Below are 25,699 nucleotides of genomic sequence, written 5' to 3' on the forward strand. Positions count from 1 at the left end.
ATCTTCTGTGATCTACTTGCCACACACTGTTGAGACTTGCACTTAATTGTATTAGCCACTTAAGCAAGTTCCTGGAAAGCAACCAGCTCCTATGGAGCTGTTACCCCAGCAAGAAGGGGCGAGGAGATAACTACTTAGGAAAATAAGTTGTATGTTGTAAGTGGAATGCACCAAGTGGTTTATTCTTTAGTTCCCATCAGATAAAATCACCAAATGTTTTAATCCTTTCTTTACCTTCTATTCAGACAACCACTCAGCACCGCCAGATGTGACCACCGGTGCCTCGGAGCGTATTGCCCACTTTGAGCGGCCGCAAGTTTCCTCAGTTCGTGGTGTTCCTCGTGGTTTCAACAGTAGCGTAATGGAAACTGCTGATGGTGAGTTTTTGATGGGTTTCAACTTTGAATATGTTCAAAGTGGTGTGACTGTGCTTTTAAAATCTTACTTCGAGCAGAGTCTGGCGCTCAACACTTGAGAACATAATCCTGACCGCAGTGACTGAAATTGGATCCAATTGAACAACTTGTGCTTAATTTTTTGAATTTAGCTTTTTTTTCAGTTGAGGGGTGGTGTGATTTTTGTTGTCTTTAAATGAAGTATGTTTGTGTTCAGAAAAAGAACCAGTTCAATTCCAGGCACCCAGTGACTAAAGAATTTTTAAATTGATGGAAGGGGCAGTTGCAAAGTGAAGCATCCTTTATTCTGACCAGCCCAGACTTAAAAGAGCAACACCTATTGTTGTGAACTTTATCATTCCTATATTAAACGCCTTTGTGCCTTCTCCGAATCAGATTGACAAACTGTTGGCATTTAATGCAGTGTGGGCTTCTATCTACTACAGTTCTCATTAAGAGTGCTCAAACCTATTTCACATAGAACCCTTGCCACCAGGAAGGAGACATTAATCTCGTTAATCTGGGCATGATTCAAACCCAAGTGACAGAAATTTTAAAAATCGTCAGAACATCCCAAAGCACTTCACAGCCAATGAAGTACTTTTTGAAGTGTAGTCACTGTTGTAATGTAGGAAACGTGGCAGCCAATTTTCGCACAGCAAGGTCCCACAACTAGCAATGTGGTAATGACCAGATAATGTTTTTAGGTGTTGGTTGAGGGATAAATATTGGCCAGGACACAAGGGAGAATAGCTCACTTCAGAATACCTCACTTCTCTTCTTTGAAATAGTTCGCATGAGAGGGCAGATAGAGCCTCGTTTTAACGTCTCATCCGAAAAAAAAGGCACCTCAAAGTGCAGCACTCCCTCAGCACTGCACTGGAGTGTCAGTGTAGATTTTGCGTTGTCTTTAGAGTGGGACTTGAACCTTTTGACTCTGAGGCAAGTATGCTACTACTGAGTCAGGATGATAGATGTGAGCTCTAATAATGCCCAGTACTACAAACAACCTGAGGACAAATGTGACATATGTCAAACATCGGCTCACAGCATGCCCACTGCTGTGTGCAATCTAGGGACACCTGTCAAACAGCATCAACAGCGCCAAATGCTGTAAAATTAAAAAAATATGCTTTACTTTCATAGCGCCATCTGTCATTTTAACAACCACCCAAATTCTCTCTTGAACCAGACTGTAGTGATGTGCCTTTGTAGCCTGTAATATTTGAAAATTGTTCATCTCCATCCCAAAATAAAAGCCCTCATGGTAGACCTAGTAGAGAAAATTTGAAAAGAATATGCTTCTTTTGCTCATTTTGACAGGTGTACCTGTGAATAGCAGAGTCTCGTCAAAAATTCAGCAGCTCCTTAACACACTCAAGAGACCCAAGCGGCCACCACTGAAAGAATTCTTTGTGGATGATTTTGAAGAACAGCTGGAAGGTACAATCGTCTAGATAAAGATCACACACAGAATCACAGAAACCCCACAGTGCAGATAGAGGCCATTTCGGCCCCCACCCACGTATTTAATCCCCCTAACACTAAGGGTCAATTTATCATAGCCAATCATCCTAACTCGCACATCTTTGGACTGTGGGAGGAAACCGGAGCACCCGGCGGAAACCCACGCAAACACGGGGAGAATGTGCAAACTCCACACAGACAGTCACCCGAGGCCGGATTCGAACCAGAAGATGAAACCAGTTCTTCTATTGGAGAAAACTGAACTACTCAGTACTGAGCATTCAGATACATTAGTGTGCAGTTTCATTTTCAGAAATCGCAAGCGCCCCTGGGATCACATGGGGCAGGCCAACCAATGACAAAGGGGGATTCCTATTATGCTTATGGGGTAACCATTTACATATGGAATCTCCATAAGCATAATAGGAATCACCTAAAAAATACAATTTCATACCACTGAAATAGAAATAATTAATCACATGTTCAAAATTACTTAAAATAATTTACATTTAATTAGACATTTAAAATAAAAATGTAATTTTTTGAAAAATAAATTTAAACATTTTTAAACGGGACAAAAATAACAAACTAATTTTAAATGTAAGGGAATGTTTAAATCATTTAAAAAAAAAATTATTTTAACTTTTATTTAAACCCTTATATGCTGATAAAAGAAGGCCTTACGCCTGCTTTTACCAGGCTTATGGGTTTGGTGGGTATTCGTTGGGCAAATAGCTCTTGCCACAAACTCCATCCCCCTCCCCCTCCCTGGCCATTAGACATGCTGAACCCGACTGTTTGCAACATCTGCATACTGTTCAAACCCAAGGTCAACTTCTGACCCCATATCTTTTCCATCTGCCTACTTCCACCTCTGTAACATTGCCCGCCTCTGTTGCTACCTCCACTCATCTGCTGAAATTATCATCCATGCCTTTGCCACCTTGACTATTCCAGTACTCTCCTGTCCAACCTCCCATCCTCCAACCTCTAACATTCACCTCATCCAAAACTCTGCTGCCTGTAACTTTACTGGGCTCCTTGATGCCACACTTAGTCAAATGCTGCCTTGATGTCAAGAGAAGTCACTCACACCTCACCTGGAATTCAGCTCCTTTGTCCATGTTTGGACCAAGGCCGTAATGAGGTCGGGAGCTGAGTAGTCTTGGCGGAACCCAAACCGGGCATCAGTGAGCAGTTTATTGGTAAGTAGGTGCCGCTTGATAGCACTGTCGATGAAAACCTCCATCACTTTGCTGATAATTGAGAGTAGACTGATGGGGCAGTAATTGGCCAGGTTGGATTTGCCCTGCTTTTTGTGGACCTGGGCAATTTTCCACATTGTCGGATAGATGCCAGTGTTGTAGCTGTACTGGAACGGCTTGGCTAGAGGCGCGGCTAGTTCTGGAGCACAAGTTTTCAGCACAATAGCCAGGATGTTGTACGGGCCCATAGCCTTTGCTGTATCCAGTGCACTCAGCCATTTCTTGATATCACGTGGAGTGAATCAAATTGGCTGAAGACTGGCTTCTGTGATGGTGGGGACCTCGGGAGTAGGCCAATAGGGATCATCCACTCGGCACTTCTGGCTGAAGATGGTTGCAAACGCTTCAGCCTTATCTTTTGCACTCACGTGCTGGACTCCACCATCATTGAGGATGGGGATATTCATGGAGCCTCCTCCTCCCGTTAGTTGTTTAATGGTCCACCACCATTCATGACTGGATGTGGCAGGACTACAGAGCTTAGAGCTTTGATCTGATCCGTTGATTATGGAATCGCTTAGCTCTGTCTATACAATGCTGCTTCCGCTTTTTAGCATGCATGTAGTCCTGTGTTGCAGCTTCCCCAGGTTTGCACCTCATTTTTAGGTACGCCTGGTGCTGCTCCCGGCATGCTCTTCTACACTCTTTATTGAACCAGGGTTGGTCCCCTGGCTTGGTGGTAATGGTAGAGTGAGGGATATGCTGGGCCATGAGGTTACAGATTGTGGTGGAATATAATTCTGCTGCTGCTGATGGCCCAAAGTGCCTCATGGATGCCCAGTTTTGAGCTGCAAGATCTGTTCTGAATCTATCCCATTTAGCACGGTGGTAGTGCCACACAACACGATGGACGGTGTCCTCAGTGTGAAGACGGGACTTCGTTTCCACAATGACTGCGGCGGTCACTGCTACCAATGCTGTCATGGACAGATGCATCTGCGACAAGTAGATTGGTGAGGACAAGGTCAAGTAGGTTCTCTCACCACCTGTCGCAGGCCCTGACTGGCAGTTATGACCTTCAGGACTCGGCCAGCTCGGTCAGTAGTGGTGCTACCAAGCCACTTTTGGTGATGGACATTTGAAGTCCCCCACCCAGAGTACACTCTGTGCCCTTGCTACTCTCGGTGCTTCTTCCAAGTGGATTTCAACATGGAGGAGTACTGATTCATCAGCTGAGGGAGGGCGGTAGGCGGTAATCAGCAGAAGGTTTCCTTGCCCATGCTTGACCTGAAGCCATGAGACTTCATGGGGTCCGGAGTCAATGTTGAGGACTCCAAGGGCCACTCCTTCCTGACTGAGGTCAATGGGAATCAGGGAAAACGCTCCACTGGCTGGAGTCATACCTTGCACAAAGGAAGATGTTTGTGGTGATTGAAGGTCAATCATCGCAGCCCCAGGACAACGCTGCAGGGGTTACTCAGGGCAGTGTCCTAGGCCCAAGCATCTTCAGCTGCTTCATCAATGACCTTCCCTCCAACATAAGGTCAAAAATGGGGATGTTCGCTGATGACTGTACAGTGCTCAGCGCAATTCACAACTCCTCCGGTATGAAGCAGTCCATGCCTGCATGCAACAAGACCTGGACGACATTCAGGCTTGGGCTAATAAGTGGCAGGTAACATTTGTGCCACAGAAGAGCCAGGCAATGACTATCTCCAACAAGCAAGAGTCTAACCACCTCCCCTTGACATTCAACGGCATTACCATCGCCGAATTCCCAACCGTCAACATCCTGGGGGGTACCATTAACCAGAAACTTAACTGGACCAGCCACATAAATACTGTGACAACAAGAGCAGGTCAAAGGCTAGGTATTCTGTGGCGAGTGTCTCACCTCCTGACTCCCCAAACCTTTCCACCATCTACAAGGCACAAGTAAGGAGTGTGATGGAATACTCTCCACTTGCCTGGATGAATGCAGCTCGACACCATCCAGGACAAAGCAGCCCATTTGATTTGCACCCCATCCACCACCTTAAACATTCACTCCCTCCACCACCAGCGTACCGTGGCTGCAGTGTGTACCATCTACAAGATGCACTGCAGCAGCTCACCAAGGCTTCTTCGGCAGCACCTCCCAAACCCGCAACCTCTTCCACCTAGAAGGACAAGGGCAGCAGGCGCATGGGAACACCACCACCTCCAAGTCACACACCATCTTGACTTAGAAGTATATCGCCGTTCCTTCATCATCGCTGGGTCAAATTCCTGGAACTCCCAACTAACAGCACTATGGGAGTACCTTCACCACAGGGACTGCAGTGGCTCAAGAAGACAGCTCACCACCACCTTCTCAAGGGCAGCTAGGGATGGGCAATAAATGCTGGCCTTGCCAGCGATGCCCAGATCCCATAAGCGAATAAAAACTTATCCCACAGTAAGTTCCTCTTACCCATTGCCGAACCACATTGCCTCAAATTTAAAATACTCATCCTAGTGTTTAAGTAATTCCATGCCCTCGCCCCTCTCCATCGCTGTAACCTTCTCCAGTGCTACAACCCACTTTCCTGAGTTCGACCTCCAGAAAGCTTTTACTTTAACTGCATCAATCATTCACCTTCTTGTAATATGGCTCACATAGCCTCGAACTGTAGATATGCTGATTCTGTTCATAGAAACATAGTAGATAGGAGCAGGAGTAGGCCATTTGGCTCCTCGAGCCTGCTCCGCCATTTAATGAGATCATGGCTGATCGTCCAAATTCAGTACCCTGTCCCTGCTTTCTCCCCATATCCCTTGATCCCTTTAGCCTTAAGAAATATATCTAACTCCATCTTGAATATATTTAATGAATGAATTGGCCTCAACTGCCTTCTGTAGTAGAGAATTCCACAGGTTCACCACTCTCTGGGTGAAGAAATTCCTCCTCATCTCTGTCCTAAATGGCTTACCCCTTATCCTTAGACTGTGACCCCTGGTTCTGGTCTCCCCCGCCATCGGGAACATCCATCTAGTCTGTCTAGTCCTGTTAGAATTTTATTAAGTTTCAATGAGATCCCCTCTCATTCTTCTAACCTCTAACGAATATAAGCCTAATCGACCCAATCTCTCTTCATACGTCATTCCTGCCATCCCAGGTATCAGTCTGGTGAATCTTTGCTGCACTCCCTCATAGAGTCATAGAGTTATACAGCACAGAAAGAGGCCCTTCGGCCCATCGTGTCTGCGCCGTCCATCAAGCCCTGTCCAATCTAATCCCATTTTCCAGCATTTGGTCCATAGCCTTGTATGCAATGGCATTTCAAGTGCTCATCCAAATGCTTCTTGAATGTTGTGAGGGTTTCTTCCTCTACCACCCTTTCAGGCAGCGAGTTCCAGACTCCAACCACCCTCTGGGTGAAAAAGTTCCTCCTCAAATCCCCTCTAAACCTCCTGCCCCTTACCTTAAATCTATGCCCCCTTGTTATTGACCCCCCTACTAAGGGGAAAAGTTCCTCTTTATCTACCCTATCTATGCCCCTCATCATTTTGTACACCTCAATCAGGTCCCCCCTCAGCCTTCTTTGCTCCAAGGAAAACAACCCCAGCCTGTTTAGTCTTTCTTCATAACTGAGGCGCTCCATCCCAGGTAACATCCTGGTGAATCTCCTCTGCACCCCCTCCAAAGCAACCACATCCTTCCTATAGTGAGGCGACCAGAACTGCACACAGTACTCCAGCTGTGGCCTTACCAGCGTTTTGTACAGCTCCATCATAACCTCCCTGCTCTTATACTCTATGCCTCGGCTAATGAAGGCAAGTATCCCATATGCCTTTTTAACCACCTTATCTTCCTGTTCCGCTGCCTTCAGGGATCTATGTACATGTACACCAAGGTCCCTCTGACCCTCTGTACTTCCTAGGGTCCTACCACTCATTGTGTATTCCCTTGCCTTATTTGTCCATCCAAAATGCATCACCGCGCACTTTTCAGGGTTAAATTCCATTTGCCACTTTTCCGCCCATCTGACCAACCCGTTTATATCGTCCTGTAGCCTGAGGCTTTCCTCCTCGCAATTTACCACCCCACCAATTTTCGTGTCATCTGCGAACTTACTGATCATACCTTTTACATTCTCCTCCAAATCATTTATGTAGATCACAAACAGCAAGGGACCCAGCACCGATCCCTGAGGTACCCCACTGGACACAGGCCTCCAGTCACAAAAGCAACCTTCGACCATCACCCTCTGCCTCCTGCCACTCAGCCAGTTTAGGATCCAACGTGCCAAGGCACCCTGGATCCCATGGGCTCTTACCTTCTTGACCAGTCTCCTATGCGGGACTTTGTCAAAAGCCTTACTGAAGTTCATGTATACCACATCCACAGCATTTCCTTCATCCACACACCTAGTCACCCCCTCGAAAAATTCAATCAGATTGGTCAGACATGATTTACCCTTGACAAAGCCATGCTGACTATCCCCGATTAATCCTTGCCTCTCCAAGTGGAGACTAATTTTGTCCCTCATAATCTTTTCCAATAATTTCCCTACCACAGATGTTAGGCTCACTGGCCTGTAATTCCCTGGTTTATCCCTGCTACCCTTCTTGAATAATGGTACTACGTTAGCTGTTCTCCAGTCCTCTGGTACATCCCCTGTGGCCAGAGAGGTTCTGAAAATTTGTGTCAGAGCCCCTGCAATCTCTTTTGCCTCACACAGCAGCCTGGGATACATCTCGTCCGGGCCTGGGGATTTATCCACTTTTTGGCCTGCTAAAACCGCTAGTACCTCTTCCCTCTCGATGCTAATATGTTCAAGTATATCACAGTCCCCTTGCCCGATTTCTATGTCTACATCCTCTTTCTCCATAGTGAACACAGATGCAAAAAATTCATTTAAAACCCCGCCTACATCATCAGGCTCTACACACAGATTGCCACTTTGGTCCCTAATGGGCCCTACCCTTTCCCTGGTTATCCTCTTGCCTTTAATATACTTATAAAAACATCTTAGGATTTTCCTTTATTTTGCTCGCCAGTGTTATTTCATGGCCCCTCCTCGCTCTCCTAATTTCTTTTTTAAGTATGCCCCTGCACTTTTTATACTCCTCTAGGGCTTCCTCCGTCTTTAGTCTTTTGTAACTGCCAAAAGCCCCCCTTTTTTTCCTAATGCATTTTTGTATATCCCTTGTCATCCAAGGTTCCCTTTGCTTGTTGGTCCCACCCTTGACCTTTACGGGAACATGTTGGCGTTGTACTCTCTCTATTTCCCTTCTGAAAGTCTCCCACTGCTTTGATGTGGATTTTCCGAAAAGTATCTGCTCCCAGTCCACTTTTGCCAGATCCTGCCTTATCATATTAAAATCGGCCTTCCCCCAATTTAGAACCCTTATTTCCGGGCCGTCTTTGTCTTTTTCCATGACCACCTTAAATCTCACCGAATTATGGTCACTGTCGCCAAAATGCTCTCCTACTGACACTTCCACCACTTGCCCCGGCTACATTCCCTAGAATTAGGTCCAGTACCACCCCCTCTCTTGTAGGACTTTCTACATGTTGGCTCAAAAAGCTCTCCTGGATGCCCTTTAAGAATTTTGCACCCTCTAAGCCTTTCACACTCTGACTATCCCAATTAATATTGGGGAAGTTGAAATCCCCCACTATTGTTACCCTATTATTTTCGCACTTCTCTGAAATTTGCCTATATATCTGTTCCTCTATCTCCCCCTGACTGTTCGGGGGCCTATAGTACACTCCCAGCAAAGTGCTTGCCCCCTTTTTGTTTTTAAGTTCTACCCATATGGCCTCATTAGAGGAACCCGCTAATATATCATCCCTCCTTACAGCAGTAATTGACTCCTTAATTAATATTGCAACACCTCCTCCCCTTTTACACCCCACTCTGTCTCGCCTGAAGATTCTATACCCCGGAATATTGAGCTGCCAGTCCTGACCCTCCCTCAACCATGTCTCCGTGATAGCAACAATATCGTACTCCCATGTGTTCAACAACAACTTCAGTTCATCCACCTTATTTGCAAGACTCCTTGCATTAAAATAAATGCCTTCCAGCCTTGCCATATTGCCTTTTGCCTTCGCATATTTGCTCTGCCTTCCCAGCTGACTTGTTTTTTCCTCCGTATTTGGCTGTAAATCACCCCCTACTATAGCTCCACTCTGTATCCCATCCCCCTGCCAAGTTAGTTTAAACCCCCCCCCCCCCCCCCCAACAGTGCTAGCAAACCTCCCCGCAAGGATATTGGTCCACCTCTGGTTCAGGTGTAAACCATCCGACTTGTACAAGTCCCACCTTTCCCAGAAGCAGACCTAGTGATCCAGGAAACTAAAGCTCTCCCTCCTGCACCATCCCTTTAGCCACGCATTCATCTGTTCTATCTTCCTATTCCTATACTCACTAGCACGTGGCACCGGGAGTAATCCAGAGATTACAACCTTTGAGGTCCTGCTCTTTAATCTTCTACCCAGCTCCCTAAATTCTTGCTGCAGGACCTCATCCCTCTTTTTACCTATGTCGTTGGTACCAATGTGGACCACGACCTCTGGCTGTTCGCCCTCCCCCTCCAGAATGCCCTGCAGCCGCTCAGTGACATCATTGACCCTAGCACCAGGGAGGCAACAAACCATCCTGGATTCACGTCTACGGCCACAGAAACGCCTATCTGTTCCCCTAACTATAGAATACCCTACCACTAATGCTTTCCCACTCTTTTTCCTCCCTTTTTGGGCAGCAGGAGCACCCCCAGTGCCAGGAAGTTGGCTGCTGCCGTCTTCCCCTGATAAGTCATCCCCCCCAACAATATCCAAAGCGGTAAACCTGGTTGAAAGGGAGATGGCCATAGCGGTCCCCTGCACTACCTGCCTGCTTATATTGTTCCGCCTGGTGGTCACCCATTTCCCCTCTGCCTCTGCAGCCCTACCCTGTGGCGTGACCAACTCACTGTACGAGTAATTCGCGACCCTCTCAGCATCGCGAAAGCTCCACAACCCATCCACCCGCAGCTCCAGCTTCCCAAGACGTTCCGTTAGTAGCTGCAGCTGGATGCATTTCTGGCACACGTGTTGGTCAGGGACACTGGCAGCGTCCCTGAATTCCCACATAGAGCAAGAGGAGCACATCACGGGGCTGGGCTCTCCTGGCATGACCTATCCTTTTAATCAATCCAAATTAAAATAATTCAATACCACCATCAAAGTAAGCCCTACCTGGTCTCTGGAGCCCTTTGTAGGCCCGCTCTACCACTGAAGCACCCGCCAAAGCTCTGAGGCCTTGCCTCACCTAACTCCCTGACTCACCCAACTCTCAGCACTCTGCTGAAATCGCACTCAGTGCAAAATCGCACTTCAAGGCCTGTTTTTATAGGCCCTGAAACAAAGACTTGCTGAGCCCAGGTTAACCAGATTACTCCAGCCTCTTTTCAAACTGCTCCCCTCTCCGGCTCTCGCTCTTTTCAAACTGTTCTCCCGCTCTCGCTCTTTTCAAACTGCTCTCCTCTCCGGCTCTCGCTCTCTTCTCCATGGCAAGAACATCCTTCCTCAGATAAGGCGACCAAAACTGCACACAATACTCAAGGTGTGGTCTCCCCAAGGCCCTGTACAACTGCAGCAAGATATCCTTGCTCCTGTACTCAAATCTTCTTGCTATGAAGGCCAACATACCATTTGTCGCCTTAATCGCCTGCTGCACCTGCATGCTTACCTTCAGCGACTGGTGCACAAGGACACTCAGGTCTCGTTGCACTTCCCCTTTTCCCAATCTATTGCCGTTCAGATAATCTGCCTTCCTGTTTTTGCCACCAAAGTGGATAACCTCGCATTTATCCACGTTATACTGCATCTGTCCAATCACCCAACCTGTCCAAATCATACTGGAGTTTCTCTGCATCCTCCTCACAGCACACACGCCCACCCAGCTTTGTGTCGTCTGCAAACTTGGAGATATTACATCTAGTACCCTCATCTAGATCATTTATATATATATTGTGTATAGCTGGGGTCCGAGCACCGATCCCTATGGTACCCCACTAGTCACTGCCTGCCACTCGGAAAAAGAGCCGTTTATTCCAACTCTTTGCTTCCTGTCTGCCAACCAGTTCTCCATCCGAGTCAGTACCTTACCCCCAATCCCATGTGCTTTAACTTTGCACGCTAATCTCTTATGCGGGACCTTATCGAAAGCCTTCTGAAAGTCCAAATATACCACATCCACTGGTTCTCCCTTATCTATTCTACCTGTTACATCCTCAAAAAAATTCCAGTAGATTAGTCAAGCACGATATACCTTTTGTAAATCCATGTTGACTTTGTCCGATCCTGTCACTGTTTTCCAAGTGCTCTGCTATTACATCTTTTATAATGGACTCTAGCATTTTCCCCACTACCGATATAATTCCCCATTTTCTCTCTACCACCTTTTTTAAAAAGTGGGATTACATTAGCTACCCTCCAATCCATGGGAACTGTTCCAGAGTCTATAGAATTTTGGAAGATGACCAGCAATGCATCTACTATTTCTGGGGCCACTTCCTTAAGTACCCTAGGATGTAGATTATCAGGCCCTGGGGATTTATCGGTCATCAATCCCGTCAATTTCCCTAACACCATTTCCCTACAAATACTGATTTTATTCAGTTCCTCCCTCTCATTAGACCCTATGTTCCCCGACATCCCTGGAAGGTTATTTGTGTCCTTCTTTGTGAAGACAGAACCAAAGTATGTATGTAATTGATCTGCCATTTCTTTGTTCCCCATTATAAATTCCCCTGATTCTGACTGCAAGGGACCTACGCTTGACTTCACCAATCTTTTTCTCTTCACATATCTATAGAAGCTTTTACAGTCAGTTTTTATGTTCCCTGCAAGCTTACTCTCATTCTATTTTCCCCTTCTTAATTAATCCCTTTGTCCTCCTTTGCTGAATCCTAAACTGCTCCCAATCCTCAGGTTTGCTGCTTTTTCTGGCCAATTTATATGTCCTCTCCTTGGATCTTATGCTATCCCTAATTTCCCTTGTTAGCCATAGCTGAGCCACCTTTTTTGTTTTATTTTTATGCCAGACAGTGATGAACAAAGTTCATCCATGCGATCTTTAAATGTTTGCCATTGCCTATCCACCGTCAACCCGTTAAGTAACGTTCCCTAATTCATCCTAGCCAACTCATCCCTCATACCATCGTAGTTTCCTTTATTTAAATTCAGGACCCTAGTCTCTGAGTCAACTACTTCACTCTCCATCTCAATGAAGAATTCTATCATATTATGATCGCTCCTCCCCAAGGGGCCTCACACAACAAGATTGCTAATTAATCCTTTCTCATTACATAATACCCAGTCTAAGATGGCCTGATCTCAAATATTCAGTCTAAGATGGCCTGATCTCTAGTTAGTTCCTCGACATATTGGTCCAGGAAACCATCCCGTATACACTCTAGGAATTCCTCCTCCACGGTATTGTTACTAATTTGGTTAGCCCAATCTAAATGTAGATTGAAGTCACCCATGATAACTGCTGTGCCCTTATTGTGTTTCTAATTTCCCGTTTAATGCCATCCCGAACCTCAACATTACTGTTTGGGGGTCTGTATACAACTCCCACTAACGTTTTCTGCCCCTTGGCATTTCTCAGCTCTACCCATACAGATTCTACATCATCAGAGCTAATATCCTTCCTTACTATTGTGTTAATCTCTTTAACCAGCAATGCTACCCCACCTCCTTTTCCTTTTTGCCTGTCCTTCCTGAATATTGAATACCCCTGGATGTTGAATTCCCAGCCTTGGTCACCCTGGAGCCATGTCTCCGTAATCCCAATTATATCATACCCGTTTACATCCATTTGCGCAGCGAATTCATCCACCTTGTTACGAATGCTCCTCGCATTAAGACACAAAGGCCTAGAAATTGGGTATAGCCCCGCCAGCTCGTTTGCGCCGAAAATTTTGCGCTGGCCGCGGAGCCAGTTGCGCCCGTCCCATATTCACTTTTAGCGCCCCAAGGCGGAACCGGGCACTGTTCCAGGGTGTGCCCGCCCCCGCTTGGGGCGCTGAAAGTGAATTTCAGCGCTCCCGGTGCCGCTGCGCCACCCGATGCGGTGCGGCAGGCTGCTGTACTGCAGGCCTCCTCCTTCTCTTAAGGAGGAGGTGCCTGCAACGGCCGGAGCCCCGATCGCGAGTGCCGGCAAAAGAGCCCGGCACAACGGAGAAGTGCCGGGCTCCACGGAAACCAGCCGGCAATGCCGCGGGGGGGGCGGTGGAGGAGGCCGGGGAAGGAGGTGCGGGCAGGCGGCCGCCGAAAAAGCGGCCGGCCGCACCTCCACCTTAAAGCGCCCCGCTAAGACTGCAGTAAGGACCCGGTCTCCCGATGTTGTTAGCGGCCGCCACGGAAGAGGCGGCCGCTACTGAAGATGGGGGTCGGGGCGGTAGCGGGGCGGAACCGGGGCACTGCGCACACCGATGACGTCATCGGTGCCGGCGCAGCGCTACCGGCTACCGCCGCCATTACCGCGGCCCTCAAAATCAGCGCTACCACCCCTTCTGGCGCAGAAGCCCTCTTTGGGCTGTAACTGGGCGCAAACCCCACCGAATTTCTAGGCCAAAGACTTCAGGCTTGGTTTTTTTTAACATTCTTAGTCCTTTTAGAATTATTATTTACTGTGGCCCTGTTTGATTTACATCCTTGATTTCTCTGCCTCCCACTTTTGCTTTTCTCCTTCCTGTCTTTTGCTTCTATCCTTGCTTCCATTTCCTCTGTCTCCCTGCACAGGTTCCCAACCCCCTGCCATTTTAGTTTAAACCCTCCCCAACAGCACTAGCAAACACCTCCCCTAGGACATCAGCCCCGGTCCTGCCCAGGTGCCAACCGTCCAATTTGTACTGGTCCCACCTCCCCCAGAACCGGGTCCGATGTCCCAGGAATTTGAATCCCTCCCCCTTGCACCATTCCTCTAGCCATGTCTTCATCTGAAATATCCTTCTATTTCTACTCTGACTAGCACGTGGCACTGGTAGCAATCCTGAAATTACTACTTTTGAGGTCCTATTTTTTAATTTACCTTCTAACTCCCTATATTCAGCTTTTAGGACCTCATCCCATTTTTTACCGATACCGTTGGTACCTATATGCACCACGACAACTGGCTGTTCACCCTCCCCCTCCAGAATGCCCTGCAGCCGCTCAGACATCCTTGACCCTTGCACAAGGGAGGCAACATACCATCCTGGAGTCTCGCTTGCGGCCACAGAAACGCCTATCTATTCCCCTTACAATCGAATCCCCTATCACTATAGCTCTCCCGCTCTTTTTCCTCCCGTCCTGTGCAGCAGAACCACCCCTGGTGCCAGGAAGTTGGCTACTGCTGCCTTCTCCCGATAAGCCATCTCCCCCAACAATATCCAAAGCGGTATATAGAAACATAGAAGATAGGAGCAGGAGTAGGCCATTTGGCCCCTTGAGCCTGCTCCGCCATTCAATGTGATCATGGCTGATCATCCAAATTCAGTACCCGCTCCCTGTTTTCTCCCCATACCCCTTGATCCCTTTAGCCTTAAGAAATATATCCAGCTCCTTCTTGAATATATTTAATGAACTGGCCTCCACCGCTTCTGTGGTAGAGAGTTCCACAGGTTCACCACTCTCTGGGTGAAGAAATTCCTCCTCATTTCTGTCCTAAATGGCCTACCCTTTATCCTTAGACTGTGTCCCCTGGTTCTGGACTCCCCGACCATTGGGAACATCCTTCCTGCATCTAGTCTGTCCAGTCCTGTCAGAATTTTATACGTTTCAATGAGATCACCTCTCATTCTTCTAAACTCCAGCGAGTACAAGCCCAATCGACCCAATCTCTCCTCATACGTCATTCCTGCCATCCCAGGTATCAGCCTGGTGAATCTTCGCTGAACTCCTTCCATGGCAAGAACATCCTTCCTCAGATAAGGCGACCAAAACTGCACGCAATACTCGAAATGTGGTCTCACCAAGGCCCTGTACAACTGCAGCAAGACATCCTTGTTCCTGTACTCAAACCCTCTCGCTACGAAGGCCAACATACCATTTGCCTTCTTTAACCGCCTGCTGCACCTACATGCTTACCTTCAGCGACTGTATCTGTTTGAGAGGGGGATGGCCACAGAGGACCCCTGCACTACCTGCCTGCACCTACTACTCTGCCTGCCGCCTGTGCAGCCTTTACCTGCGGTGTGACCAACTCTCTAAACATGCTATCCACGAAGTCCTCAGCATCGCGAATACTCCAGTATGTATCAATTCGCAGCTCCAGCGCCGCAATGCGGACTGCCAGTAGCTGCAGCTGGATACACTTCCCGCACGCATGATCGTCAGGGACACAGAGAGTGTCTCTGATTTCCCACAGTGCAGGAGGAGCATGCCACAGGGCCGACTGTGCTGCCATAACTTACCCTTTAATTAATTCAAATTAAATTAAATCCAATCAATACCACTAATTATACTACAATTAAATGATATACTCAAGGGCCCTTGTTTACTAGCACTCCCCGCTACACAACAGAGACCTTAGAAACTATAAAACACAAAATTAAGACCGTCTAAACCTTATACACTATTAACCTTAACTGTCAAACTATAGAGTAGTATAAATACTCACCTGGCCGTACTCACCCAATCAGCTGCTTCCTCTTGCCCGCGTCACTTTTTGAATCGTGACGTGGCAGTGGCACGCCGCCGCAGGTCTGTGAGATTGGTAAGCCTCTGGAAAAAAAACCCGCGAAACTGAGTATAAATACCGGCTGCTCCCGACAATGGGCCTCTGAAAAAATAACGTGAAACTGAGTATAGATATTCACCGGCTGCTCCCGACACTGAGCCTCTGAAAAAACCCGCGAAACTGAGTATACATACTCACCGGCCGCTCCCGACACTGGGCCTCACACCGAAAGTCATTGACTCCAGCAAGAATTGCCAGTCCACTGATGTGATGAGAGTTGGCTAAGGGACTAATAATTCCAAGTCTTAGAAGGTGAAGAGGAGGAAATCCTCTCTCACTATTCCCAGGGTCTAGGCACCTTTCATTTACTGACTATAATATATACATTGTCATTAATTTCCCAATGTACCAAGGACTCTAGGACCAAATTCTGGTTAATTTCCCTGTACTTCCCCTCTCCCATCAATAATGCTAATAGTCGTTCACGATAGCATCTGAGTCAATTTACCCTCGTCTCTAATACGCATGATAGTGATATGTGGCAGAGATCTTGACTTAAAGATTGAGGACTATGACATATTTTCTGATTTAATTTCTTTTTATATTGCTTGTTTTTATTATCCTGCTTCGATTTCAGTTCCACAAGCAGACCCTAATCAGCCAAAACCGGAAGGTCTGCAGACGACAGCATTACAAGGGGAGCCGCTCGGAGTAGTGACGAATTGGCCTCCATCGCTGCTGGCAGCTGTACAAAGGTGGGGGACCACACAGCCCAAGGCCTCTTGTCTGACCTCACTAGATACTACAGGGAAGCCAGTTTACACACTCACTTATGGTAAGCACCTGCCAACTGAATAAGGTAATAGACACTTGTTATTGGTAATCATGTTTATAATATACTTTTTAATTCAAGGATCGAATGAATGCGTACTGATGCAGGATTAAACAGTAAACTCATCTGTTTATAGTGGTGTTAATGTGATTTTAAAATGGCTTCGTGGCCAGTGTAATGATGTTTCTTGGAGCCACAGAAAGCCTTGCAACACAGTGTACTTAATGGTTGATTATTTTGTTTTGTCTGTTTTAGGGAAGCTGTGGACTCGGAGCCTCAAGCTAGCTTACACACTCCTCAACAAACTGAGCAATAAGAATGATCCACTGCTGAGACCTGGTGATAGAGTACGTCACTCTTGCCCAGAATTGTAGTTTCCTTTTTGTAGAATCATAGGAATTACAACTTAAAAGCGGTTTACTACATGTGATGGTGCTAACTGCTGCACTACAGCTACCTAATCCCATTTGTTTGCCCCTCCCCTGTATACTTTTACATTCAGGATTGATTTAAAGGATGATACTTACGCATTTACTTTCTAACACTACTTCAAGTTCCAAACCAATGCAAAGCATAATATTACAAATTACAGTAATTACATGCAGCTCTTGGTGAGGTACCTAGCTATACAGACCACTAAGGTCTCTACTTCAAACCTGGTGTCTGCTGAATTACCTGATTATAGCCAGGGTAGGGACTGGGTCCTACAATTGGACTTCAAGTCAGGGAGGGGGAAAACCTGCTCTACATTCCTATGCAGTGACCTTGCTAGAAATGTGCATGTGTGGACATGGGTTGAAGATTGGATCAATCTTGGCTGCAATGCCCACCCCATCCCATGATCAAGTAGCTTGCATGTGCTCATAACCTAGACTCTCACACACTGACCACTTTTGCAAGTACTAGAAGGCTGCTGCTGACAGTAGAATAGTGTTTAGATGAGTCATAGCCTTTGGGAGAGGAGATAAGATTTTTGGGAGGACAAAGAGGAAGATAAACTATACATCAATCATTGCTGAATTCAATAGCAAAAGATTGCTGGGGACTTAGCTGGCAGGATATGAATTGTAAAGCAGTCATAAGCTGGCAAATAGATTAGTGTGGTTGAATCCTACAAAATACCACTACTACATGGAGTGGTTGAGGCAAATTAGCATAGATGGGGGGAAGCTAGATCAGTACATGAGTGAGAAAGGGTTAGAAGTATATGATAGGGTGAGATGAAAATGGGTGGGAGGATGCTTGTGTGGAGCATAAACACTGGCATAAACCTGTTGGGCTGAATGGCCTGATTCTGCGCTGTAAAATTCCATGTAAAATTATCATAGCTCTTTCCCAGTGAGACTCAATACTGACCTCAAAGAGCAAACATAAGAAATTACGTTTGCCCTACAAAAAGGCGTAAGTTAATTATTTGGGAAAGGAAAAGAAAAATTTATTGTTGGAAGAAAGAAAGTTGGTGAAGTTTACTTTTGGTGCCAAACTCTTAAAGTTGCCTCTTTTGCCAACCAGGAATTATTAAAAACGCACAGGTTTAGTTAAACATCTGAAGCTAAAGTGCGGTTTAATGACGGCCCCCTCTGAACGTTTTAACCAAACATCACATTTTGGGAGCATCTTGCATATATTTCAGACCCAGTTTTCAAATAACATTTCTCTGTTCTGTTATAGGTGGCTTTGGTGTATCCAAACAATGACCCTGTGGCATTTATTGTGGCATTTTACGGTTGCCTTTTAGCAGAACTGGTCCCTGTGCCCATTGAAGTACCATTAACTAGAAAGGTAATGCCAGATATCATCTGAACTTTTGATCCAAATTGGTGTTGGTTCTGTAGTACTAGATTAGGGTCGTTGAATCTGTAGTGCTAAAATATTCTTCTCAAGTACTCTGTAATGTTTCTTTTGCTCTTGTTAGGATGCTGGCAGTCAGCAGATTGGCTTTCTACTTGGCAGCTGTGGTGTGTCAGTCGCTCTCACCTGTGATGCCTGTCACAAAGGATTACCAAAGTCCCAAACTGGCGACGTGGTGCAATTTAAAGGTAATATCACACACTTTATTAGTAAGCAGGGGATAATGAGTAAAATAACCACAACTTTTTTGAAAGAGATGTCAGAGCCAGGAAGTCCTTCACACAAGATTTAAAAAAAACTTGCATTTACATAGCGCCTTTCACGACCTCAGGATGTCCCAAAGCACTTTACAGCCAATAAAGTACTTTTGAAGTGTAGTCACTGTTTTAATGTAGGAAAAGTGATCAATATGTGGAATGGACTTCCATGTGGGGTAGTTGAGCCAAAAACCCTGGAATCATTTAAGAAGCAGCTGTATATTGTGATGATGTGGGAAGGGGAAACTGCAGGTTCTTATTGGATGGATGAACAAAGATGGGCTCAATATCTTGTCAATCCACAACTATGCCATGAGTTACAGTACACGTGCTTAAATGCCTAATGTCACTCTTTCTATAATGGTTGATTGAACTCCATTAAGAATATGTTGTTACCAACATGGGTTCAGATGGATTTTTTTCCCCCTTTTTGTTCAACTTTAGTGGTCAACACCAGCAGATAGTGGATTTAAATGGCATATCTGTGAATGAGTGCACAGCATGTATAACTCCACTAATGCCAGCCATTATTCTGTCACATAAATGGCACAATATTTTGGTAATGAACTTTTACTTGAGTGGGCTTTCCTTGACAGCCAGATATTACTACCAAATTTATTAAAATTACCATCAAAATCTAATAATACATTTCAGTACGTAACTAATGCAATAAAGTCTCAGCAGGTGATTTTGGAAATAATTGTAGTGAAGTGCTTTCCGCCAATTTGATTGTTGGAACTTGATCTGCCCACCCTACATCAAAACCTCAAATCACCAGACAAGCTAAACTGTTTGTTCTATTTGTAGGTTGGCCTCGACTGGGTTGGTTTGTGACCGATGTTAAACACTTGTCAAAGCCTCCTAAAGATTGGCATCCTATGATCAGGGATGCCAGCAATAATATTGCTTACATTGAGGTATGTTCTGAACTAATCTCACAATATGGTGCTTTATTGGACTTTGATTTAACCTGGTAAGCATGCGATATTTCTTATTCAGCAAACTAGATGTATTGTTTTTGCAAAAATAATTGCGTTGCCTGAACACAAAATCTGTAACAAAATTTAAAACGCAACGCCAAAAAATTCTTCTACTGTATATTTGCAAAAGGGTAGTTAGAAAGCCAATCCAAACCCTAAGGAAACCATATGGAATTGAATAGGAGGATGAACAGGAAATAGTAAACATACTAAATCAGTACTTCTTGAGAGGTTTGTACCATGGAGGACTTCAACAGTGTACTATCAAATATTAGCAAAGCAGAGGTTCTGGATGTGGCTGTAAGGGATGCATATTGGTAAATCCTGAGGGATGGATGAACTACAGCCCAAGGTGCTTAGAAAGATGACAGAGATTTGTGAAGAATTAATGATCACATTGAAGCAGTCAGTGAACATTGGCCGCATGCAGTTCCTATATTCAGTGAGGGCAAACAACTACACCGTGGCAATTACAGACCCATTAGCTTGGCCTGAATAATTGGATAACTAATAGAACCAAGAATCCTAAGAGGATCATCCAGGCCTTGGAGATTGTGTGAAGGAAAGCATCGAGACTGATCCCTGGCATTGGAGAGGGATAAGCAGTAAAGAATTGACTAGGTAAGCTGTTGAGGCTCAAAATAGAGATCCTTGGAGGTGTATAAACTATTTAATGTAATAAGGAAAGTAAACCCAAAATAGTGTGTTTAGATATGCCAGGATAGGCGAACAAGAGGGCAGAGGTTCAGAGTTTTGATGGTCAAGTTTAGGTTTGGTGCCAAGAAATATTTATTTGGATAGAAAGCAATGAACAGCTGAAACAAGTTGCCAGGAAGAGTGGTGGAGGCCAAGACATGGGAGTCATTTAAGAAACACTTAGACGCTGCAATGGGTAGATTGTTGGGTTGGTATTCTGAAAGGATATAATCAAATTGGCCTATGGTCCTTCATTTAAACCTATTTTTGATGGTACACTCACAGCAGATGGTTGAGGATAATTCATATAAAATTTACTTAAAACATCTTCCTGTCAGTTTTCCCTATTACATTGAGTTAGAACAAGCTTGTCCTAGTAGTACTAGGTTGGCTCAAGGCACACCTGTCCAGCAGCTGGTATGGTGGCATAAAATAATAAAGATGCATGTAAGCTACAAACAATGACTGGGTGCTACTAGATGCTTTAAATGATGAGCATCTAGCCAGTGCTTTAAAGTGTGGAGAACAAGAATTGCCCTGGTTATTTGTGGCAAAATCATAAATGTGTTTTCAATGCACAAGTTTATGAATTCTCTACAAATAGTGAAGAGAGGAAATTTTCACCCTATTGCCTTTAAATTGAAGAAAATTTGAGTACTTCGACACCTACTATTGATGAACTATCTTGAACGGTAGATAATCTATTATTGCTGGTCCAAACTGGATGCATGCTCAAGGGATTGGCTAGTATAACTGATTTGGATCAAAGGTGTGATAGAATCACTTCTGATTGCAGATTAATTTGTTTACATTGGTGTACATGGAAAGTGGATAGCTCATAATTTTTGAATATTCCTAATTTGTCTTTTTTTTTGTTCCTCCTTCAGTACAAGACCAGTAAAGAAGGAAGTTCGATGGGCATCACTGTATCTCAGACTGCCATGTTGGCACATTGCCATGCCCTTAGCCAAAGCTGTGGATACATTGAAGGTGAGTTAATTGTGCTTAATTGATATTCAGCCAAAAGCCACTTTGCTGGATGGAATGTGATCGGATTCAAGAAGTTTTTAGTTGGAACATTGGTGGGGGTGGGGGGGGATCCCCATGGATAAAATTTATTACTTGCAAGCCTGGCTGATGGGAGGATCTGCCAACATAGTCCCTTGACCAGTAACTAAGGCAGTGTGGAGTGTGCATTTTTCTTGCTTAATTTTTCCCCTTTCTCTATTGAAGGTGCTGACTTGTCTGTGTTGGTTCCAGAAGTAACAGCAGCCCTCTGGTACCTCACCAAAGTCGCAATTCTTCATGTGTGAGCTTAGACGATGAATATTTGTAAATAATTTGACCTTTGCGGGAGGGAGAGGTTATTTCAGTCACGCCTGAACCCGGGCGTATGGTTATTCCATGATGGTGATCAGGGTAGAAACTTGGCCTAATTTTTAATGTTTCCCCCTTCCCAAACCTGGGGTGTTAAGGCCAATTGTAGCAACCCAATGCCATCTTGGCAGAGATCAGCTCACTCAGTACAGTCCAGGACTCGAGGCTGAAACCTTGCTGTATGATTCAGTACTACAGTATTACATCAGTTAGTGATTTTAGATATTAAACCAACTGGGGGAGCTCTGAGTGTGCATCTTTACTACTGCATGATACAGTCTGTATTTCAGTGTGTTTTCCCATTCTGGGGTTGATTTTGTAGGGTATTTGAAATGATCTGCGATTATATATTTACTTAGAGAGATTTTACAGAGCTTACTGGCTGATACATTTTATGTACCAACTGATCCAACATATCATTGAAGTGGAGGAGACTGTTTATGAATTAAAAGCTGTAGCCCCCAAATCAGAGTGATGTGATGGTATTTCACGGACCTATAACTTGGATACTTCATGACTTGGAGGGTGAGACTCCATTTCAAAGGATTTTTTTTAACAGAAGCAGTTTTGAAGTATAATTGATTTGTACATGTGGGACATAACAGAACTGGGTTGTAAGACATCTGTTAGCCGTGCTATGAAGCAGATTACAGCAAATTTGTCAGAACAGCTGCATAAAGCAAGTTACAGCTGAGCTGTGATATAACTTATGTTTTACATTTGTATTGCAGGGGAGACATTAACAAATGTATTGGACTTTAAACGGGATGCTGGACTGTGGCATGGCATTTTAACTGTAAGTCTTTTCTCCAGGTTTGTCTTTGAGGGGCACTGATGGTCTGTTTTGCCACCCACAGTTAATGAACATGGCATCATCTGTTCACAATATAAGCTTGGATATCTATGGTACATAGTTACATTGTATGGTACATATACCTGCATTGTTTCCTAGGTACACAAACTGCATTTACTGCAAATTGGATCACTTGATCTTATCATATGCTTTCTTGTGGAAAAATTAGTTGAGTCAGACAGGTTGTATAAATAGAGCTGCCATTACGGTCCCCGTGATTTAAACCACCCATGTTTAAAATGGGCAAATAGTGCAAACCATTTGCCATTACTATTATTGTCGATTACAAAGTCACCACTTCGTGTGTCGGCTATTTTGGGCAGATGCAGGTGTTCAGTGAGTAGTTTGCAACTTGTTACGGTGTAATTAGCTATTATACTTAATCATCTTTAAGTGGTATCGACTAACATTAGGTATTTGATGAAATTGTGAACACTGTGTTTGACGAATGCGTGAACAGGGGCAACTTTCAAGCCTCAGTTAGATTTTTAAAATGAGTTGCTAATAGGGGATTTCACATGCTAGTGATATTCAAAAACCTTTGTAGCTTTCGCTACTTCCTAATGTAATTAATTCTGTCGAGAGTTTATCTCTTGGCAGCCGTTTGCAATTGAAGCTACTTCTTCAGTTCCCCTCACAAACAACATAGATTCATATTAACCGTCCGATGGGAATAGCGCGCAAATTGCATTAGCACCAACGTGCCCGCTATAAGTGGTACAGGCTGTTTTGAAGTTTATTCACAGCCTTCACATTCAGGCATTTTGTCCTAAAGCATTTACAGTGTCCTTTTTTGAAATCTCCCAGGCTGTTGGCTCTTTCTGTCCTGATATGGCATAGCTGAGTTCTGTTGCTGTTTCTTGCAACCAAGTGATAGGTTGACAGAATGCCAGGCTGATTCAAAGCAGTCACTGCTGTTTAAGTGGGAGTTGGCTCTTTCCAAAGTGATTGATTTGGATTCCTCCCTAGTGTGCTTAAGCACAGTGTTGCCAAAATGACAACTAGTTTCAGGTGCGATAAAATATTCTGTCTTGGTCATCCAGATGAGGGAGTAACTAGTGGGACATTGCCCCTTTCAAAATTTGTCATGGCACAAGAATCATAAAACCACATGATCTAACCTCTCAGCGTTGTTCTCCTATTGCACTTCAGTGGTTCTTTCCCATTATTGCAGTTATTTTTTTATTGTTGGCACACCAGGAAGAAGTTATAATCGTGTAATCCTGCTATCTTTCTATTCTGTCTTAACTCTTCAATTATAGCGCATTATACATTGCTTTTATGGTGTATAATTTACATTGGCACTTTGATTGTCCATTCTTCCATTAAGCATGTTCATGTTAATCCTCAAGAATTTTGTGTGAGTTGGGAAATCAATGAACATCAAGGGAGCCCGAGATACCAAGGCACACTCTTTACATGCCTGGAGGAACTTTTTAAATATGGATCTTGCATACTGTTTCTTTTCATATCTTATTTTGAGTTTTGGTGGAGCTCCGCTTTACTCAACATGGTTTGTGCTCTCACCCCTTCCCCTCCCTCCCAGAATCACGAGTGGGTTCCCCTTGTCCTCACCTTTCATCCCACCAGCCTCCACATTCAACAGATCATCTTCTGCCACCTCCAGCGTGACCTCACCACCAAACACATCTTCCCCTCCCCATCCCTTTCAGCATTCTGAAGGGACCGCTCCCTCACGACACCCTAGTCCACTCTTCAATCACCCCAACACCACCACCCCTTCCCACGGCATCTTCCTGTGCAAGTGCAGAAGATGCAATGCCTGCCCTTTTACCTCCTCCCTTTCCGCTGTCCAGGGCCCCAAATACTCCTTCCAGATGAAACAGCGATTTACTTGTACTTCTTGCAATTTAGTATACTATATTCGCTGCTCATGATGCAGTCTCCTCTACATTGGAGAGATCAAACACAGATTGGGTGACTGCTTTGCGGAACACGTCCATTCAGTCAGTAAGCGTGACCCCGAGCTTCCGGTCGCCTGTCACTTTAATTCTCCGCTCCACTCCCACTCAGACCACTTACACTCGGCCTCTCACACTGTTCCAACAAAGCTCACTGTAAGCTCGAGAAACAGCACCTCATTTTTCGATTAGGCACTTTACAGTCTTCTGGACTCAACATTGAGTTCAACTATTTCAGACCATAACCTCTGCCCCTATTTTTTCATATGGCAGCTGTTGATGATTCTGCCATTCTCATTTACACCTCTTGTAGACTTATCTTTTGTTTCATTACTTGTCCCATTACCATCTCTTTTTGCTTTGTACTATCATACCTTTTGTCATTTAATCACTCCTGCCTTCTACCCTATCACAGACCTTCCCTTTTGTTCTTTCCTCCCCTCCCCCCTTTCCTTGCCCCTGCACTTGCTTAAAATCTGTTACATCTCTATAATTTTTTCCAGTTCTGACGAAAGGTCATCGACCTGAAACGTTAACTCTGTTTCTCTCTCCACGGATGCTGCCTGACCTGTTGAGTGTTTCCAGCATTTTCTGTTTTTATTTCAGATATCCGGCATCAGCAATATTTTGCTTTATATTATGGTTTGTGCTGATCTGTTGTTTAATAATCCAAATCCACTTGCCAAAGCTGTAGCTCATAGAAATCCATGTTGTTGAGATGGAGCTTAACTTCCTCCACCTAAATATTGGGAAGCTTGAAGCCACTGTCTTTGGCCCCTTCCACAAACTCCACTTTCTTGCCTTTGATTCCACCCCCCTCCTCTAGTCTCAGGCTGAAGTGGACTGTTAGTAGCCTCAGTGCCCTGTTTGCCCCAAAGCTGATTTTCTGACCCCATATCCCCTCCATCACAAAGACTGCCTCCTTCCACCTCCATAACATTGCCTGCATCCACACCATCTCAACCCATCTGCTCCAAAATCCTCATTCACCCTCAGACTTAATTACTCTAATGTTTTCCTCACACCCTCCAGTTTGTCAAAACTCTGTTGCTCATATCCTATCTAACTCACCCATCAGCCATCACTGACCAATATTGGTCAACTTAAAATTCTCATATGTTTGCATCCCTTCACGGCCTCCCATTCTTTGTAACCTATAACACTCCACCTAACTTCCCATTTCT

The 25,699-nt window shown here is 45.0% G+C and overlaps 1 protein-coding gene across 1 annotated transcript in view; it reads left to right on the forward strand.

Annotated features, from left to right (window-relative positions):
* LOC147120037 (disco-interacting protein 2 homolog A-like) overlaps positions 1–25,699 on the forward strand; it is a 216,775-nt gene that overhangs the window by 174,936 nt on the left and 16,140 nt on the right. Inside the window, exons 8-16 of the mRNA XM_085984194.1 lie at positions 246–377; positions 1,719–1,838; positions 16,385–16,582; positions 16,835–16,926; positions 18,251–18,361; positions 18,495–18,618; positions 19,495–19,604; positions 21,251–21,353; positions 22,472–22,536. Coding sequence (XP_085840320.1) covers positions 246–377; positions 1,719–1,838; positions 16,385–16,582; positions 16,835–16,926; positions 18,251–18,361; positions 18,495–18,618; positions 19,495–19,604; positions 21,251–21,353; positions 22,472–22,536 — 1,055 coding nt within the window. The remainder of the gene's footprint in view (positions 1–245; positions 378–1,718; positions 1,839–16,384; positions 16,583–16,834; positions 16,927–18,250; positions 18,362–18,494; positions 18,619–19,494; positions 19,605–21,250; positions 21,354–22,471; positions 22,537–25,699) is intronic.

The sequence above is a fragment of the Somniosus microcephalus genome, chromosome 4, assembly GCF_052327205.1.
Source record: "Somniosus microcephalus isolate GS21.2 chromosome 4, FLI_Smic_1.0, whole genome shotgun sequence".
Classification (NCBI taxonomy): domain Eukaryota; kingdom Metazoa; phylum Chordata; class Chondrichthyes; order Squaliformes; family Somniosidae; genus Somniosus; species Somniosus microcephalus.